This window comes from Epinephelus moara, chromosome 24 (genome assembly GCF_006386435.1).
Source record: "Epinephelus moara isolate mb chromosome 24, YSFRI_EMoa_1.0, whole genome shotgun sequence".
Lineage (NCBI taxonomy): Eukaryota > Metazoa > Chordata > Actinopteri > Perciformes > Serranidae > Epinephelus > Epinephelus moara.
The window spans coordinates 43,953,611-43,970,028 of record NC_065529.1 but is presented as its reverse complement, the minus strand read 5'-3'; the positions used below and the strand labels follow the sequence as shown (position 1 = coordinate 43,970,028).

At 38.1% G+C, this 16,418-nt stretch overlaps 2 protein-coding genes across 2 annotated transcripts in view; both read right to left on the bottom strand.

The window, feature by feature from the left end:
* LOC126386351 (protein ATP6V1FNB) overlaps window positions 1-1,872 on the bottom strand; it is an 8,647-nt gene extending 6,775 nt beyond the window's left edge. Inside the window, exon 1 of the mRNA XM_050038636.1 lies at window positions 1,358-1,872. The gene's annotated coding sequence lies outside the window, so the exon portion shown is untranslated. The remainder of the gene's footprint in view (window positions 1-1,357) is intronic.
* A 9,607-nt stretch (window positions 1,873-11,479) lies between these two features.
* On the bottom strand, window positions 11,480-15,165 carry LOC126386349 (E3 ubiquitin-protein ligase TRIM39-like). Its single transcript, XM_050038634.1, has 2 exons — window positions 14,710-15,165; window positions 11,480-14,614 (listed from the first exon to the last, which is right to left on the bottom strand). Exons 1-2 carry the CDS (start codon window positions 14,747-14,749, stop codon window positions 13,209-13,211), a joined length of 1,446 nt encoding a protein of 481 aa, XP_049894591.1. The 5' UTR covers window positions 14,750-15,165; the 3' UTR covers window positions 11,480-13,208.
* Between the last annotated feature and the right edge of the window lie 1,253 nt (window positions 15,166-16,418).

Below are 16,418 nucleotides of genomic sequence, written 5' to 3'. Positions count from 1 at the left end.
AAGGAGAAGATTGAGGCTCTGAGCAGAGAGATAGCAGCTCTTTCAGACACAGTCAGAGCCACAGAGGAGGAGCTGAGAGCTGAAGACGTCTCATTCCTGCAGAACTACAAGGCTGCAGTGGACAGAGTCCAGCAGCGCCCCCTGCTGGATGATCCACAGATGGTCTCAGGAGCTCTGATAGATGAGGCCAAACACCTGGGCAACCTGACCTTCAACATCTGGAAGAAGATGAAGGACATGGTCTCCTACACTCCTGTGATTCTGGATCTAAACACTGCTCATCCAGAACTCATCCTGACTGAAGATCTGACCAGTGTGAGACACGGAGAGAGGCAGAAGCTTCCTGACAACCCAGAGAGATTTGAATACCCTCTCTCTGTCCGGGGCTCTGAGGGCTTTAACTCAGGCACTCACAGCTGGGATGTTGAGGTTGGAGACAGTACATGCTGGAGAGTTGGTGTGGCAGCTAATGAGGGGACAGAACAACCACAGTCTGGATTATGGAGAATAATGTTCTATAATGGTAAATACACAGCACGCTCCTCACCACATCCGGCCACTACTCTCCCAGTGCAGAAGAGGCTTCAGAGGATCAGAGTTCATCTGGACTTTGACAAAGGCAAACTGTCATTCTTTGATCTTGATACTAATGCACACATACACACCTTCACACACACTTCTACAGGGAAACTGTTTCCATACTTCATAAATGAAGATGCACTTCCACTGAGGATACTGCCAGTGAAACTCAGATTACAAGCTGTTTAATTAGAATTATGCTTGATTTGCACTCTGTTTGCATGTTGTCTGACATTAGTATTTAGCTCGAAGCACAGCCTCACAGAACAGCTTGTGTGGCTGTGTCTTGATAGCTCAACCACTAATTAAGTTTCTAATAATAGCCAATAATCAGTATGTTGTTTATCTTGTCCAACAACTGACACCTGTGACTGAATATTTCAGTAGAGGGCATACAAAGTTCCACCCCTTTTCTAAGTCACCTGAGACACATATAAGAAATACAGGTTATATGTGTTGCATGGTTATAAGGCAAGTACCACGGGACACACGACAGCACAACTGTCAGAAGGATAGCGACAGGAGACAAAACTTGTAAAACTCGAGTGATGGAAGAGTGGATGGAAACATAGAAAAATCTGATCCAAAAGAGAGAGCATATTGGACTTTGCTTTTTAACTGAGTGTCCAGCATTACCTGCAGAAAAAAATGGCAGAAAGGTCTGTGACTCTCTGCAGTCTGCACTCAGAGAGACTTAAACTCTTCTGTCTGGAACATCAACAGCCGGTGTGTGTCATCTGTCAACATTCAAAAACACACAACAACCACAGATTCAAACCTATAAAAGAAGCTGCACAGGATCACAAAGAGGAGCTGCAGAAATCCCTGAAGCCTTTACGGGAGAAACTGAAGCTGTTTGAACTAGTTAAAGGGAACTGTGATCAAACAGCAGAGCACATTAAGGTCCAGGCCCGACACAGAGTTCATCTGGACTTTGACAAAGGCAAACTGTCATTCTTTGATCTTGATACTAATGCACACATACACACCTTCACACACACTTCTCAAGGGAAACTGTTTCCATACTTCAGAAATGAAGATGCACTTCCACTGAGGATACTGCCAATGAAACTCAGATTACAAGCTGTTTAATTAGAATTATGCTTGATTTGCACTCTGATGATTATAAGAGAGTCATCTTAAATTTTTGTGAAGACCTGGATCAAACATCACAGCTTTCTGAGCAGGATTCCGTGCTGATCATTTTCATTGTTTAAAATGTTAAAACTCATATCATATCATGTATTGGATCTATTATTAAATCACTGATAATGATTGAGAGCTGACAGGCAATGCATTTTATAACCCACATCTTGTTCATGTTATTATTATGAGCTTATGTATCTTTGATCAGTTTGAGGTTTGAATTAAATTTGCTTGGGTAAAAGTTTTCAACCAGTCTTACTTTCCTAAACTTATGAACTATCAATAGGACAACAGCTCACAAACATTTGCAAAGAATGCTGCTTGGTAAACCCCAATTCACCCACTCAACTTAAACTGTTTTTGGAAACAGCTTGCACTCAAAACGTTTAGTTGAGTACAATACAGTAACATAAAAGTTTTGAGTATACCACACACAAAATAAAGGTGTCACATGACCATCGTCTGACAGGAATTTTAATTCAGTTTAACATAACATGTTTATTGTTGTTGTTAACTTAATAACTACAGGCCACGTTGCCAGTGTTTGCCAGACTGATTACATTTACTTCAGATAATCATCAAATGTATCACCAACATTGCCACCTGTATCTGCTTCAGATATTATGGCACCACCTTGTGGATAAATTCAGATGAAATTATAATACATAAATCCAGCCAAAAGAACAAACTAAAGCTCAGTTTTCAACATAACTGTATCCATTTGAAGTATGAATCAAATTTTTACTGTATACATTATTTTCTAAATTCTCAATTTACTTAAAAAATATGAAGTACTATAACATTTTACACTAAAAGATACTGAGTAAATGTAAAGGCTGGACTGTTGTGTTACATTTGATAATGAATTGTACTTTAACTGGCTGCTTTATAATATTTTATCAAATTATTTTTCAAAAGTCTAGATGTCTCAGTAATCTCATTCACATATCAAAGATGTTGCAAAAACAAAGTTGTCACATTAGTGATGAATACAATTAATGCTGGACCATAAATATGTCAATTAATAATATTTGATAAACCTTTATTGATATAAATCTGTTGGGCACTGAATGCCACAGAGGTGATGAAAACATATTTTTCAGCCAGCTTTTCAGTTTTTAATGTTCAGTTTAACATTATCTCAGTACTGACACGACCTAAATGACTTGGGTCTATGTCATTGAATAGGCTGCATTATCAAATAGACTGCAGAGGTAATCATTTTAATTTATCACCGCACATGTGGGGGCAACTTCTCTAAAATCACCATAAAAATTAAAAACCAAGCTAAAATACACTTTCTACTGTAATTCAGTCACTAATAAATCACTAATTAGGTTGTCATGGTTCGCCTGAGCGACATTTCCTACTCTGTGTGCGCATGTGCGAACGTGATGACGGTTGACGTCCTCTTGCGCGCGCGCGTCATAACGTTTGTTGCGGTTGCAGAGATGAGCGGAACGGAGTCCAATTAAGGTTTTTAATTATATTATTCACGATATTAACTCATTTTAACGGTGAAAATTTTGTTCTATGTCATGTCTTCTTGCTCTGTGTCGGTTTTGTTGAGGTTTGAGGCCACCAATCGCGGTTTTATACCGATTTTGTTTTTGGGAAAACGACGAGTAACGTTAACGTCTCCCTGTTAGCCAACGTTAGCTTAAAACTGTAACAGGTGTTTGCACGTTAATTAGCTCCATGTTTATTTTTCTGTTAGGGAGGTGGAGACACACACAGATGATGACTTCTCTGCTTTGTGAACCAGGTAAGAAGATGTGATATGCGTCGCATGTCGTCTTATTTGTGTATAATACCAACTAACTTAGATTAATGTTATCTGCTTAACGTTACTGCTGCCAGTCAATACTTTAAAAGTCTTACCGTTAGGATCATTAGCAGTGGTAACGTTAGTAAGTACACCAGTACGTTTAACTGAAGTAACGTTACTGTACTTAAGTACAATTTTAAGGTATTTTGTACTTTACATGAGTATTTCGACTTTTTACTATTTTATTCTTTTACTCCACTAACCGTTACAATGCAGAGGCAAATATTGTACTTTGTCCTCTACTACCGTTATTTAATAACTGTTGTTACTTTACAGATTTAGATTAATATTACAAAACATATTCAAAAAGTCAGTAATGATCATGGATAAAGATAACACTTTACTGGTCTTTGCTCCGGATTGGAAATTTACAAGCTACCCAGCTGTATATAATTTAACGTTAATTACCATTACACTAAGCTAGGGGTGGGCAACATGTCGCTAAAAGAATGTCACGATATTTCAGGGTATTTTTGTGATAACGATATACTTGACGATATGACATATTAGTAAAAAAAAAAAGTATATATTAATTTAAGATCAAAGAATTGCAACAAAATAAGTGATATAGTTTTACATATCAACCTAACAGTTTGCCTTCAAATATTCAGTAACAACTAACCAAAAATGATCTCAGTTTTCTTTAGTTTGTAAACAACAGCAGAAACTCAGAGTGAGATTCAGATTCTGTATACAGTATTAATAGTGCAACAAAATAAAAGCTGGACCTTTATGCTCTGCCATTTCTCCTCTAGCCTGTGACAGGCTGTTATGCTACGATAACTATTGCACATTCACATACATGTAGTTTTTTGTCAAGCTGAGTGTCATGTAGGTTTGCATTACCAAAGGTTTATGACAAAATCACTTAATGACACTGACTTCCGTGTGTGCATGCAGGAGAGGGAGAGACGCTGTGCTGCTGCCGGAGGAGCCACTGAATGAGTTCCCTCTGAGCAGTAAGTCACTAAAAGAGTCTGAGAAGTCCGGGGCTGTTCATAAAACATTCAGAATGCCACAGTTTATTCAACACTACTGAAGCTGCTCCTCTTTTTGGAACCACCGCAGAGTCTGTTATAATTTTGCTTTCAGCCATGCTTGTTGGTGCAGTGGGTAACAGTATGATATCAGTATGTCAACAAGTTGAAATATTGCGGGTAATTTGATGCTTATACTTTTAGCGCTACTACAACTTTACTTTTACTTAACTCACAAGTCTTACTTCAGTAAAAGATCACTTCTGGTCATTAGTTAGTTTTATCTGTTAGGTTGGGTTGGTGAACTTGCTTCTGAAATTACAGACAGTAATTCGGAGCACATTGTTCTCTTTTATTCATTAGCATAGATAATTTCTATATTCAAAGTGACTTAAAATGAAAGCAACAGCTGCTGAAAATGTCAGCTCCTTTACCACCAACAGTACATACAGAGAAGCAAAAATGTGATGTTCACCTTAAAATATAAAGACCTGTACTCTTGTAGAATGATTGATAGAGCAGGATTTAAGTAAAGGGACATTAGATAATCTTGATCATCTGGAAGTTAGAGATGTTGAGTGACAAACTATGATGTTTTTAAGAGACATATTGACAACATAATTACGTTAACTGAGAAATTCTTCATATTGTATTGGATAATGTTATACAAGAAGTAAATGATGAAGGTCATCTCAGCAGTCACCATCGTCTTCTTTAAATGTGCTGGCACACTGTTGCAGTGCACTGTATTGGCAGTATCTGTAGTGGGAGTTTAATTCAAGTGCCATTACAAAAACAGCCTGTGAGTGAAAGTGAGTATATGTGTGTTAGTGTCACCCTAGGGTCTGTTAAATCTTTATCAGCTGATGATCAGGCGGTGGCAGGTGGTGTGACAGAGTCAGTAGTAACAGTTCTTGTGGAGGATGAGTTGTGTATAGGTGAACTAGAAGTGGGGGCATCTCAACATGTCTAAAAATACATTTTATCAAGAAGTCATTAAGAACATAAATACATTTTTGTCCTATTTATTATCTGGAAAAATGTTGTCTGACTTATTATGGGATGGATTTAATGAAGAAAATGGCCACAATCCACTCCTTGTATATTAAGTTCCTCTGTGTCTTCATAATAAAAGGTCCTTCACAATAAAAGCCCTCAAAACACTTGTTAGACCACTAACCCTTTATATCAATATGCCCCCTCCTTGCAAAAAAAATACTGAATAAATAACATGATTTCAGCAACATTTTTTATACATCAGCAACAAGAAATCTTGTACATGAGACCTTACGTGTAAGTATTCCTTAAGAAAAGCCAATAATTAGAATTACTTTTGTTTGTGGCAGTAAATATCATTGTGTCTTATTACCTACAGTATATAATTATAGAGCCATTTGTGAGTCAGACAATTAAAGCCATAATATTATTATTCAATAAACCAATTGGATAATTTTAATAGCTAAACTCTTGTGGTAGGAGTGCATGACAAAGGGTAATAGAGTAGTGTGGTAATGTAGTTCATGTCACCAATCACGCAAACATGGGGATAAAACATGCATTTATTTTGTGACAGAAAAGTTACATGCACTTCGGTGCAAGCACAAGATCACCTATTAAACAAAATTGTGAGGATTATATGAATATAAAATGCATAATATAGAACATAAAATTAGATACAATAACACCTAAACTAGTCTGTCCACAAGAAACATCAGATCAATGACTAACCATGAAGTTTACATGTAAAACACTCAGATAACAATTAATTTTAAAAAAACAAAAAAACCAGAAAATATTAAAACTGCTTCTTTAGTAATGCATAAACACGTTTAAACCTCCTATTAAACTCTATATATTGCAGAAATATCAGTCCATTAATAGATTAGTTGATTAACAGAAAATTAATTAATAAGTTTGATGATAAACTAAGACATGTATCAAGCAAAAACCAAGTTATGAAGTTGCAGTAAAGCAGAGCATTTCCTTCAAAATAACTGAGAAACTGGAGATTCTCCTTCTGTGTCTGTCCAGAAAAACTACTATTCAGGAATTGTACAAGGGATCACAATGATGACTTGGCATTTTAACACTTTGCAGTTTACTGAACTAACCATAAAGGACGTCTGGGTAGTGAAGTGGGAGCTTTACAGTTTCTTTAATATAAGAAGGTTGATAAAAGAAAGAAAAATATAGTCTTTACATCCTGATGTTGACCTGAAAAAAATACATTTTTGCTTTGGATAGAGTGCTCTTTTGCAGTAACCTTCTGTTCTGCTGTAATTTGCACACTCTAAAAATACTTTACAGTTAGAATAGCACATGTTTTTGTATATGGTATGCTAACCCTCCTGATTCTGCTATACTCTTGTTTTTTTTTGTTTTTTTTTTGTTTTTTTCAGATTTCTGTTTATATTCTTTGAATCTACTGTTTTCTTTACTGTCTTACTGTCTGACCTCCAAATTGAAACCAATTTTGTTTAATTGCATTCATCATTCCATCTTACACATTGCAGAAATATGTTTTTTTTTTTAAATGTCTTGACAGTAAGATGTTTATTTTAGGAGATGAGTAGTTATGTACTCTGTGAAATTTTCATTTTCATCTTCAAACTCTGTCGTTTCTGCCTCCCATGTTCGTTCAATTTAGTAACATATGGAAACAATTTTTCAGTGAAAGTGTGTCTGAAGGTGTGTATGTGTGTGTCAGTATCAGAATCAAAGAATGACAGCTCTCCTTTGTTCCAGTCCAGATGAACTCTGATCCACTGCGGTTGCTTCTTCACTGAAAGAACAGTGTTTGGACCATTTGGTGAGCATGCCGTATATACATCATTGCAGAACCCAATTCTCCATAATCCAGACTGTGCAGTGTCCCCCTCTGTCTGGGTAGACTCTGCTAACACACCCACTACCCAGTTTGTACTGTCGCTGAGTTTGAGATTCCAGCTCTGAGTCCCTGAGTTAAAGCCCTCAGTGCCCACACGGATGCAATAGTGGTCAAAATTCTGTGTGTTTTCAAGAAGCTTCTCTCTCTCTTCATGCCTCATACTAGACAGATCCTTAGTCAGGATGAGTTCTTGAGGAGCAGAGTTTGGATCCAGAATCACAGGAGTGTAGGAGACCATCTTCTTCATCTTGTTCCAGATGTTAAAGGTCAGGTTGCCCAGGTGTTTGGCCTCGTCTATCAGAGCTCCTGAGGGCAGCTGTGGATCATCCAGCAGGGGTCGCAGCTGGACTCTTTCCACTGCAGCCTTGTAGTTCTGCAGGAATGAGACGTCTTCAGCTCTCAGCTCCTCCTCTGTGGCTCTGATTGTGTCTGAAAGAGCTGCTATCTCTGTGTTCAGAGCCTCAATCTTCTCCTCCATCATCTGACCCTTCTGCTCCTCTTCATCCCTCAGAGCAGAGATCCTGGCCTCCTCTTCCTCTTGTAGAAACTGGTGAAGCTTCTTAAACTGCTCCTTAATCAGCCTCTCTGTGTGTTGGGCCTGGACCTTAATTTGTTCGGCTGTTTGATCACAGTTTCCTTTAACTTGTTCAAACAGCTTCAGTTTCTCCTGTAAGGGCTTCAGGGATTTCTGCAGCTCCTCTTTGTGATCCTGTGCAGCTTCATCGATGGGTCTAAATCTGTGGTTGTTGTGGGTTTTCGAATGCAGACAAACAACACACACTGGCTGCTGATGTTCCAGACAGAAGAGTTTAAGTCTCTCAGAGTGCAGACTGCAGACAGTCTCAGATTCTGCTGAACCTTTCAGGTCTCTCTCCAGTAAATATGCCTCACACAGGTTCTTTAACAAAGAATTAACAGGTGGTTCCCTTTGTAAATAAATTTGCGCACAAATTGGACACTCGCGTGTTTGCTTGTCTGACCACCATCTGTGCAGGCAGGCTTTACAGAAGCTGTGGCTACATGACAGAACGACAGGTTCTTTGAAGATGTCAAGACAAATAGAACAGGAGAGATCTTTTTCTGATTTGTGAGGCATTTTCTCTCTTAGTGAAGACAAAAACCCACACACATAAAACGCAGTTGGTTAGTTGTGGCTCCTTTCCCTCCTCTGCAAAGTTTCCAGAAACTTACTTTCAGTTTAGCTTGTGGCTCTGATGTTGAAATATAGTTTGTCTGCAGTAGATCCAAGTATCAGCCTTTCAGTATCCTGATGTTTCTTCCAGTAAGTGTCCTCTTTTCATGTAAGCAAGTCCATTGTTTTAGGGTGATGGTGAATCTCCTCATCTGTCTCACAGTGATCTAGTATTCTTTCCTGTAAGTGTTCTCTCTCAGGTGAAGATGTGATTTCCTTCTCAGCGTTTGTGTGTCCTCTCAGGGATATAAGTCAGATATTTGGGTGGAGCATTGTCCGATCCATTTTTCATTGGATGAAGTAGATGAGGTAGGATTCAGTGGGCCAGTCAGCAGCCAGGGCGCCACTGTTCAAATTGATAGGATATGCTCCAGTGAACCTGTTTCAGTTAAGTATGCGATTTGAATTTGAAATAACACAACACACTGGCGCCATCATATCGAGGGTTCTCAGTGGTTTGAAATGTCCAGAACGTTTGAGCTGTGTGATTTTTAGACTGATGAAATTTAGGGGATTTTACAGGAGGCGCACACTGACATTCTTTAATGTTTTTTATTTTATTTTCCGAATCAGGATAAACTATTAAAACTGTTGAAAAGCAGACTATTCACCGCTTTTTGACTTTCTAATTTTGCCAGTGATACTGTAATTGTGGAAACCCTCTAACATTGCTGCTCACAGTATGAAAGTGAGTACACACCTTGAAAGCTTGTGAGGCATCAGGCAGTTTAAGTGGCTCTTGTTGGGTTTAAATTCAATCTGATCTGCAATATCCTGAAATTGTGACAACAGGTCCCCTGTGGGAACTCTGCTTTTAATGAGTATAGTAAGAATGAAATGTATGACTTCTACTTAAACTACTGTTTAAGTATGTGTCAGGTTTTATTGTAAAGGAACTTTTATTTTAGAGAGGTTGCAGATGTTTAGGTGCATCAAAGAGTTTTTTCTTTTTAATGTTACAATGCAGCATATTAATTTTTTTTGCACCTAAAGTTCACTGTTTAAGCACATAGCAACAGTGTCATGATAAAACTTAATTTCACAACAGTTTGTACGTAATCTTGAATTTGGATAATCTGTCCTGTGGCCTTTAAGAGCATGTGGTAATCAGGGTTAAGGAGTGGTGCAGATACATAGTTTGTGTCACAAATAACAGAAAATTTAAATACAAAATTTATTTATTTTGGTACAGAAAAGTAAAATGCCAAAAATACACCAAAAATAAAGTAATCTTAAACTGATCAGTTTTCACAACAAGACTAAACTTGTAATGTCTCCTCAGTTTATTAATATGAACGCTGTTTAAACTGGTCAAACTGGCCTATTGTAAATAACACTCATAGGATAAAACATTTAATTGGTGATGGGGTCACTTTTCTGATTACCTTAAAATCCCGGTGAATGACCACAGTCAGCGCTGTGATGACCAACAAACCCAGGTACAGGTCACTGAAAGTTATTACTATTATTTGATGTATTTCGTATATTATTAGCCTGAAACACAGAACATCAATTATGTACTTTGTGTCGTCACTGCCAGAATTATCTTCAAACTAGTCATTTCTATTCATACATGTTACACTTTACTTTTAATTGTTGCTCTTATGTTAAAATTCAGTTTGTCTACAGTAGGTCCAGGTATCAGCCTTTCAGTATCCTAATGTTTTTTTCAGTAAGTGGCCTCTTTTCATGTAAGCAAGTCTGTCGTTTTGGTGTGACAGTGATTCTTAATGTCCGTCTCTCAGTGTTACATCTCAGTGATCCAATATTCCCTCCTGTAACTGTTCTCTCAGTTGAAGTTGTGGTTTTCCTCTCAGCATTTGTGTATCCTCCTCTCAGGGGAATAACGGAGTCAGATAAAAGGTGGAGCTATGTCTGACCAGGGGTTTTGTTTTGTTTAAAAATCTGCCATTTTTCACTGGATGAAGTAGATTATGGAGGATCCAGTGGGCCAATCAGCAACCAGGGCGCCACTTTTCAAACTGATAGGATATGCTCTAGTGAATTGAATTTGAAATAATACAAGACGTTGAGCTCTGTCATTAAAGACTGACAAAATTCAGGGGATTTTCCAGAAGGAGGCGTATAATTACATTCTTCTGAGTTTGGTTACTTTTTGTTTTGTTCTTGCAAATCAGGACCAGCTGTGTTGAAAAGCAGACTGTTCCCCGCTTGTTAAATTTGTAGGTTTGGCTGTAATGCTGCAATTTTGGAGACTCATTAACATTACTGTACAGTACTTAGGTTAGTGTCATGACAACCTGTGAGGCATGGGTCAGTAGAAGTGGGTCTTGTTGGGTTATAAATCCACTTGGAGCTGAGGAGTCCTGAAAAGTCCTGGAGTTTGACATCAGGTCCCCTGTGGGAACTCTGCTTTTATTGAGTATTGTGAGGAAAGAAATACAATTAACTCTTGGCAGGTTTTAACTTTTTTAGGATAACCTTCACTGTAATACTATTTAACCATGTTTTAAGCATGTTTTATTGTAAATAAGCTTCATTTTGTAGAGTTTACAGATACTGGGAGTACATCACAGAGTTTTGTCTTTTCTTTATTCTTTTTTTTTTTTTTTTTTTTGAGCAGATTTAGCAAATTTTCCGACAACCAAAAAAGAACCCTTTTATCTAACTTATGTGATACACTGCAGCATATTATTATTTTTTGGCATCCAAAATCAGCTTTGTAAGCACAAAGCACATGGCAAGTTGGCAACAGTGGGTAATCAGTCTTGAGTTTAGGTAATCTGTCCTGTGGTCTTTAGGAGCACATGATATGCAGTGTTAAGGAGTGCAGGATTACAGTTTGTGTCACAAATCACAGTAAATAAATAAAAGAAATAGAAAATGTATTTATTTTGTATGTATTTATTTGGGTACAGAAAAGTAAAATTCCCTATAATGCCGTACAGGTGGTTATTGTAGAAGGAGATTATAAAATTCACAAAATATAAAATACACTAAAAGTAATGTTATCTCTCAACTCAACAGCTGTTTTACAAGCATAAACTTGATATGAGATGAATAACTCACTATGAAATTCACATGTATAAAAAAAATTTTCTCTATAGATGATTAATACAAACACTGTTTATATTGGTCAAACATGATTACTGTAATTAACACTCAGATCATAAAAACATTTTAAATTGGTGAAACTGTCACTTTTCTGATGACCTTAAAATTCTTGTGAAGAGCCACAGTCAGCGCTGTGATGACCAACTTCACCAGCGAAGCCTCTCAGGCACAGTGTGATCAAAATTAATATTAGTGATATATTCCATATATTATCAGCCTACAGCACAGAAAATCAGCTACAACCTTCCTTTGTATGAGTCTTACCAATACATGATCACCAGGCACAGATAATACACACGGTGAACTGTTGCTAAAACCACCAAATTATTACAAAAATATCAAATGTATAAAAATACCCAGAACTTGTAAGAAATATTTAAAGATGCAGATCAAGCTGAGTATGCAGACTCCTCTACCATCCTGCATAGAAGTATTTGTCCAGTCAGCTCTGTAATTAAAGTAATGTCAGCTGTCCTGAACAGCAGAAACAAACACGTGTATCAAACTTTAGCCACAGTTTTCCTGTCCCAAATGTCTTACATCTGAGACATTATCCCTCCACCCTCTTGATGGTTCCTTTAGTTCAGAGTCTCCCCCCGCCATCATGATCTGTCCCAGACACTATGACAGTTTCAAACATGTCTGATTTTCTCCTTAATACAAACAGGATGCACTAGTAGTTCCTGGTATCATGGAGAGTCTGAGACAGAAGAAGAGCAGTATCCCACTAGAGTGCCAGAGACCGAAGGCAGCAAACACACACACTTTATAACATACTCACTATATTATTAACCAGACCTCTGTTTGTTTTTACAATTTGATTGAGGAAAATAATTTTTTCGGTAATTCTTGTTTTGGTTTTTTTTCATGGTTGAGTTATTTAAATGAATTAGGTGGCTCACTGTATGTCTGATGTCTGACTCATCTATGTGGCTTGTGTAAAACCAATCTATCTTTCACCTGCTCTTTTTTTTAATACGTACACCATGCGTCACAACTGCAGCTCAAAACGTAGCGTTATCTGCCTCTTATCTGTCCTGTGTTTTCATTGAATATCGTGATCATTTTAACCCAGTCTTGGATTACTCCAAGCAAAAAAATCTTGTAACCAGTACACCTGGTCTGAGATCAACTGAGTGGTTTGTGCACCCTCATGTCAACATGACCAAAGTCTGGGACAAAAAACCTCTTGTAATCTGAGCAGCACAGCAGCTCTTTAGATTTTGAAAAATCTTACTTATCAGAAAAATTCTCATAATTTTGCTGCTAAATACTTGTTTACATTTCATGTTTGTTTTCTCTCTGCTGTTTTCTGCTGGAAATATCTGATGATCAGAGTTAACTTAAGGTTTACTGCATTATCTTAGTTTATCCTTGTATTTGTTCTTATGTTATATTATAGATTACCAAACTGTGTTTTTCGACATGTTTAGATTGATAATGTAGATAATATAGATAAATGATAATTATGTACTGTAGTCATCAGCATTCTCTTGAAACTAGCCACTTCTATTCATACATGTTTCACTGTTGCAGAGACTTAACTGGTATAATCTTCAGTGGCACTTCATGACAAGTGTTAATGTATGGAAACAGCCGATCTGAGAAAGTGTGTGTGAAGGTGTGTAGGTGTGTGTTAGTATCAGGATCAAAGAATGACACTTTTCCTTCGTTCCAGTCCAGATGAACTCTAATCCTCTGTGGCTTCTTCTCCAAAAGGAGAATGATGGATAATCCTAGTAGTGAGCGTACTGAATATTCACCTTTATAGCACCCTATCCTCCACAATCCAGATGTTGGCTCACCCTTTCTCTTGAGAGAATCTGATGCGACACCCACTCTCCAGTGAGTACTGTCTCCAACCTCAACATCCCAGCTGTGAGTCCCAGAGTTAAAGCCCTCAGAGCCCAGGACACAGGGGTAGTTATCAAACCTCTCTGGGTTTTCAGGAAGCTTCTGTCTCTTTCCATGTCTCACACTGGTCAGATCTTCACACAGGATGAGTTCTGGATGAGCAGTGTTTGGATCCAGAATCACAGGAGTGTAGGAGACCATGTCCTTCATCTTCTTCCAGATGTTGAAGGTCAGGTTGCCCAGATGTTTGGCCTCATCTATCAGAGCTCCTGAGACCAGCTGTGGATCATCCAGCAGGGGGCGCTGCTGGACTCTTTCCACTGCAGCCTTGTAGTTCTGCAGGAATGAGACGTCTTCAGCTCTCAGCACCTCCTCTGTGGCTCTGATTGTGTCTGAAAGAGCTGCTATCTCTCTGCTCAGAGCCTCAATCTTCTCCTTCATCATCTGACTTTTCTGCTCCTCTTCCTCCCTCAGAGCAGAGATCCTGGCCTCCTCTTCCTCTTGTAGAAACTGGTGAAGCTTCTTAAACTGCTCCTTAATCAGCCTCTCTGTGTGTCGGGCCTGGACCTTAATGTGTTCTGCTGTTTGGTAACAGTTCCCTTTAACTTGTTCAAACAGCTTCAGTTTCTCCCGTAAGGGCTTGAGGGATTTCTGCAGCTCCTCTTTGTGCTCCTGTGTAGCTTCATCGATGGGTCTGAATCTGTGGTTGTTGTGTGTTTTCGAATGCAGACAAACGACACACACTGGCTGCTGATGGTCCAGACAGAAGAGTTTGAGTTTCTCAGAGTGCCGACTGCAGACAGTCTCAGACCCTGCTGAACCTGTCTGATCTCTCTTCAGTAGGAGGGCCTCACACAGGTTTTTTAATACTAAGTTGCAGGGTGGATCGCATTGTGGAGATATTTTCTTACAAACTGGACATTCCTTTATTTGTTTCCCTTTCCACCATTTTTGCAGGCAGTCTTTGCAGAAGCTGTGGCTACATGACAGGAAAACAGGATCTCTAAAGATGTCATGGCAGACAGTGCAGGAGAGCTCTCTCTCAGATTGGAAAGACATTTTTTCTCTGAGTGAAGCTGAAAACACAGCAGACAGAACAATATAACAGGAGGTTTGGTAAGTTGTAATTCCACTTTCTCTACTCCGTGCTATAAAGTTCCCTCAAACTTACTTTCACTTTGACTTGTGGCTTTAGTAAAGTTGAAATTCATTGTCTGCAGCAGATAGAAGTGGCAGTCTTTAAGTATTCCAGTAGTCCCATCTTGTAACTGTCGTTTATCATATTAAGGGGAGTCTTTTTTATCTCTCAGTATTTTTTATGTTCCTCTCAGAGCGGGAATAGATCTTGTTTCCTGGTTTGCTTGAGTGAGTCAGAGAAGGGGTGGAGCTTTGTCAGACCAGGGGTGTGTTTCATTTTGAAGGTTTTCCCTCTGCTCAGGGACTTTGGTTTTTTAACAACATGAATTCAAACAATATTGGAAATAAAGTCTGCATTTGCATTTTTAGGATCTTCCTTTTTAAAAGGCATAATGTAAAGTAATTTGTGTCTTAGGTGAGAGGCAACACATCAGATATCTTCCTAGTCTGTTATTGAGAGTCTCTTGCTTAGTTCTGGCCCCCAAGAGGACTACTGTGTTCTACAGGTATTTAAATTTACTTGAATCTGATCTGTATTTTAGACGACCATTTTGGGTGCAAAATAAAAATAAAACATCAAAACAAAGTTGACTGCTCATGTACCACATACATTTATTACATTACGTTGTATTCGTTTAGTTGCCGTGTTTATCTAAAGCGACTTACAATAAGCCATGTGGATACAGCCCCAAAATAGCAAGAATTATCAGATTACATCAGTTTAATTAAATATGCTGAACTGCTTCAAGTGCTGCATTTAGAAATAATTAGCAATAGAGAAAGTGTTATTATTTTTTTACTCTTTTTTGTTGTTGTATTTATAGGCCAAGGTGCAGTCACAGCAGATGAGTTTTCAGACTGTGATGGAAGATGTTCCAACATTGTTGAGCCAGCACAGAAAATAGCTGATTTTTTTTTAATTTTATTTTTTTAAAGAGAGCGACTAAGACCTCTTACAAAAAATCATAAATGACCCAGCTCCAGGCAAGGCCTTTATTTGAACAGGCTAGTATAAAAAAAAACCAATGCGTATCCCGCATGGAGCAGCCACCAGGAGCCAGTACAAGGTGCAGAGGAGTGTTGTAGTGTGGGAGAACCTTAGTAGGCTAAAGATCAGCTGGGCTGCTGCATTCTGGGTAAGCTGTATAGGGTCGGATGGTGTATCCATTTCCTGTAAAAGATAAATTATCTGCACCAAGTTTCAAATCTAAGTTCAATTTGATAGTGTACTGAAATGAACTGAAAGTAAAAGCTGCCTGAAAGAACAGAATCATTCTACAAATATATGATATGATTTTGTAAATTGTTTACAGTCACATAGAATATATGATTTGTAGTTGATCTGCTAAAACAAGCCAAACTAGAGTTATGGTCCTCACAATAATATAACACAACCTCCTCTTTGCAGTTGTAAGTTTCAGCGTTATGTTTTGGTTTTGCTTTTGTACGTTTTAAAGGCAATAAAGACTACAGTGCTAAAAAAAAAGGAAAGAGAAAGAAACAGAAACAATAAATCAGTTTCATAATTTCCAGGGATATCTCTTGTTGGAAATATCCAGAAAGTTTGAGCTGTGTGATTAAAGACTGAGGGAATACAGGGGATTTTCCAGAAGGAGGCATGTAATGACACTCTTCTGTGTGGTTTCTTTATTTTACACATCGAGACCAATTTTTTTGAGAAGCAGACTGTTCACCACAGTACATAAGTCAGTATACGTTATATATAAAAATGAACTAAAAGTG

Coding starts and splice junctions, on each gene's coding strand:
- LOC126386349 (XM_050038634.1), bottom strand. CDS start 14,749: ATGAATTTCAACTTTACTAAAGCCACAAGTCAAAGTGAAA. Junction 14,615..14,709: donor AGCCACAAGTCAAAGTGAAA/GTAAGTTTGAGG, acceptor CTGTGTTTTCAG/CTTCACTCAGAGAAAAAATG.